Genomic DNA, 2,550 nt, shown 5'->3' on the forward strand with positions numbered 1-2,550 from the left:
GAGGTATGCTCGTATGTCCACTCTGTCTGGTTTACTACGGTATTTTGCTAGGCCGTAGCCCTGCGCTGATGCGTGCGCTTGTAGAGCAATATGCGCTATCTCTGCTGTAGCGTAGTACGCCAGCCGTGGCGGGTGGAGGGCCATAGTGAGTGTATTGTAGAAGGAGAGGAAGAGGATGTAATTGATTGCGATCAAGGCCGCATTTGGAGAGAGCATTTGGAATTAGTGAGCGACTTAGGCGAGCGAATCGGAGGCCTCAGAGCACCCCTCCGGGCCAATCAGAACGTGGTGAAGCGACAGGGGGGGAGGGGGTGTGCGATTAGTAGCCCCCTATAACAAACGTGACTATTCTCTCTAAGTTTTTCACTTAGACTTTGCCCTAATTTTGTGTTGTCTAGCGGTTTATCCAGAGTTATCGTGTCGTAACTCATTGGTGTCGATTCTGCCATAGAGGCAACTGCGACTGTTAAAATTAACTCATAAATTATCAATGTAAACGCACCTCTTTTGAACAGAGGAAAACTTTGCGGGAAAGGTTTGCTGTCACGAATCCGATTTTTCTGTTATGACGTGGCGATGTGAAATGAGGGGCAGTCACATGGTCGAAAAATCTCCAAAAGAAAATTCGAGGAAATTCGGCTGCCGATAATAATTCGGAGCACTCAGAGGAGGCCTTTGTTCTCATATCGCGAGAATAAGTAGCCTGCACTATCTCCTTAGACCTGGATACCACATGACCAAATGATCAGGCGGCGTCTTTCCGGTGAGATGAATGGCTTCGGTTCATTCCACGATGAGTTGGTGCCTCAGGTGTTTTGGCCAGCATAGAACGGCCAATAGGCTAACGCGAGTTCGAGTAGTGGCTTTCTTTCCGGCCGTCGTTGCAGGTGTTCACGTGGTTTCAACGAACATGCAAGCGACGGAACGCTCTCATTCGCCTTCACATGAACAAGAAGTTACTCGATTGCGCTGTGGCGATGTGCAAAGTAGGTCACAATTGCAGCCAAGAAAACACGTTCAGAGGTGCTTGATAGAAATTGACACCAATAAAAGCATCGTCGATACAACGCAATCGATGGTCATGAAGAAGGAGCAATAGCAATAGAACTTGTTAACCCAGCCCTACTTTGTAGCTACCCGAGCCAAGCAGAGTAAATAGAATGTCGTTTGCGTACTATTAACTACCAGATTACAGGTATTATACTGTATTAAGTAGAAGCTCACATAATTTAGATAGGGGTATGGTTCTACTAATATACCTCTGCTTATAAGTAATTTCTTTATCTCCACGTAAGGGTAAGATCACGTGTCTCTCCCATATCACCATACCCTCCTCTGCACCTTTAATACAGGTTCCGCTATACATATATTATTATTAGAGCTCCAGGACAATCCACAGCCTCAAATCCAGTCCAGTCTACCTTAAATAAACCCCAACCCAACAATTACAACTCCTTAGGCTCGGTACTCTTTCGAACAGTTTAGCTGTAGCTCCTACACCATTCGTAAAACAGTGCCGCATTCTGCGCGAAGTAGCTAGAAACTCCCACTCGCAACACCCAGACACCACCACGTAGATGTATACCTAATAAGCGCGTCACTAATAAAGAAGAGGTCGCGGAGAGTAGTTAAGCGTGATTATCTTGCTCTTCTGAGCCCGATAATTGGCAGCTGGCGTAGGAAGGGCAAAGGATCAGTGAGGAAAGCATGAGTTGTATTGAGGTGCTAACGAGTGGCTATATAGTGAAGAGAGACCAGGGGTTGCAGGCAGCAACGGTGGCAGACAACAGGTGAACCTTGTCCAGCTGAGAAGTGAATCTTGTCCAGCTGAGACGCGTAGGCAGATGTGCGTAGGAGCATTCTAACTGGCTGCCAATAATTAACTCTAGGGCGGTTGGGGCCAGTAATAGAAAATGTTAGTGGCCTTGGCTAGAGTTCCCAAGGGTCGAGGATGAAGAAGATATGCATGCAATGCCGTAATTAAGTAAATAAAGTAGAAAGTAGAAATACTAGCACCGGCATTTCACAATCCCTGCTGCCTCAAAGTATCTCCCTACTCCTTACCCACACCCTTAAGCTATATTGCCTGAAATCCGTCTAGTTGCCCTGGACTCTCTCCTACCTCTTAAATACTCCGGTGAAGCTATATGCGGTTATTAGGTGATTGTTCGGCCTAAGGGTGAGGTTACTGACGTTCTTCTATTCGAATACCGGGGGAAGATCCAGCTCGGCAATAAAGTTGATCGCTATCCCTTAACCCGTCGATTAAGGCGCAACGCTCGGGCCACTTTTTGTAGCCAATCAGATGCACCGCATCGGCCCCTGAGTATGAGAGCTACGGAGAGATGAGAATGTTTGAATTCGTGATTTCTATGTACATATCTGCTTGTAGAGCTAGGCAATGGTGTTGAGCCGGGCTACGTGCTCGCTCCAGCACGTGCCCTCTCTACAGAACGGAATGTTGCATACAGAACAGCCCCAATTCGTTCTTGGCGGCCTTTCACGGCGTTTCCACCCCCTGCTATCCTCTCGCTTCTTCTGTGTTGTATT

General features: G+C 47.2%; 1 protein-coding gene across 1 annotated transcript; it reads left to right on the forward strand.

Annotated features, from left to right (window-relative positions):
- Positions 1 to 5: 5 nt before the first annotated feature.
- Positions 6 to 336, forward strand: BDZ99DRAFT_513679 (uncharacterized protein; the record flags this gene model as incomplete). Its single annotated transcript, XM_033724731.1, has 2 exons — positions 6 to 11; positions 85 to 336. 2 exons carry the CDS (start codon positions 6 to 8, stop codon positions 334 to 336), a joined length of 258 nt encoding a protein of 85 aa, XP_033584395.1.
- Positions 337 to 2,550: the final 2,214 nt, after the last annotated feature.

Source organism: Mytilinidion resinicola (genome assembly GCF_010093595.1).
Source record: "Mytilinidion resinicola strain CBS 304.34 unplaced genomic scaffold BDZ99scaffold_1, whole genome shotgun sequence".
NCBI lineage: Eukaryota > Fungi > Ascomycota > Dothideomycetes > Mytilinidiales > Mytilinidiaceae > Mytilinidion > Mytilinidion resinicola.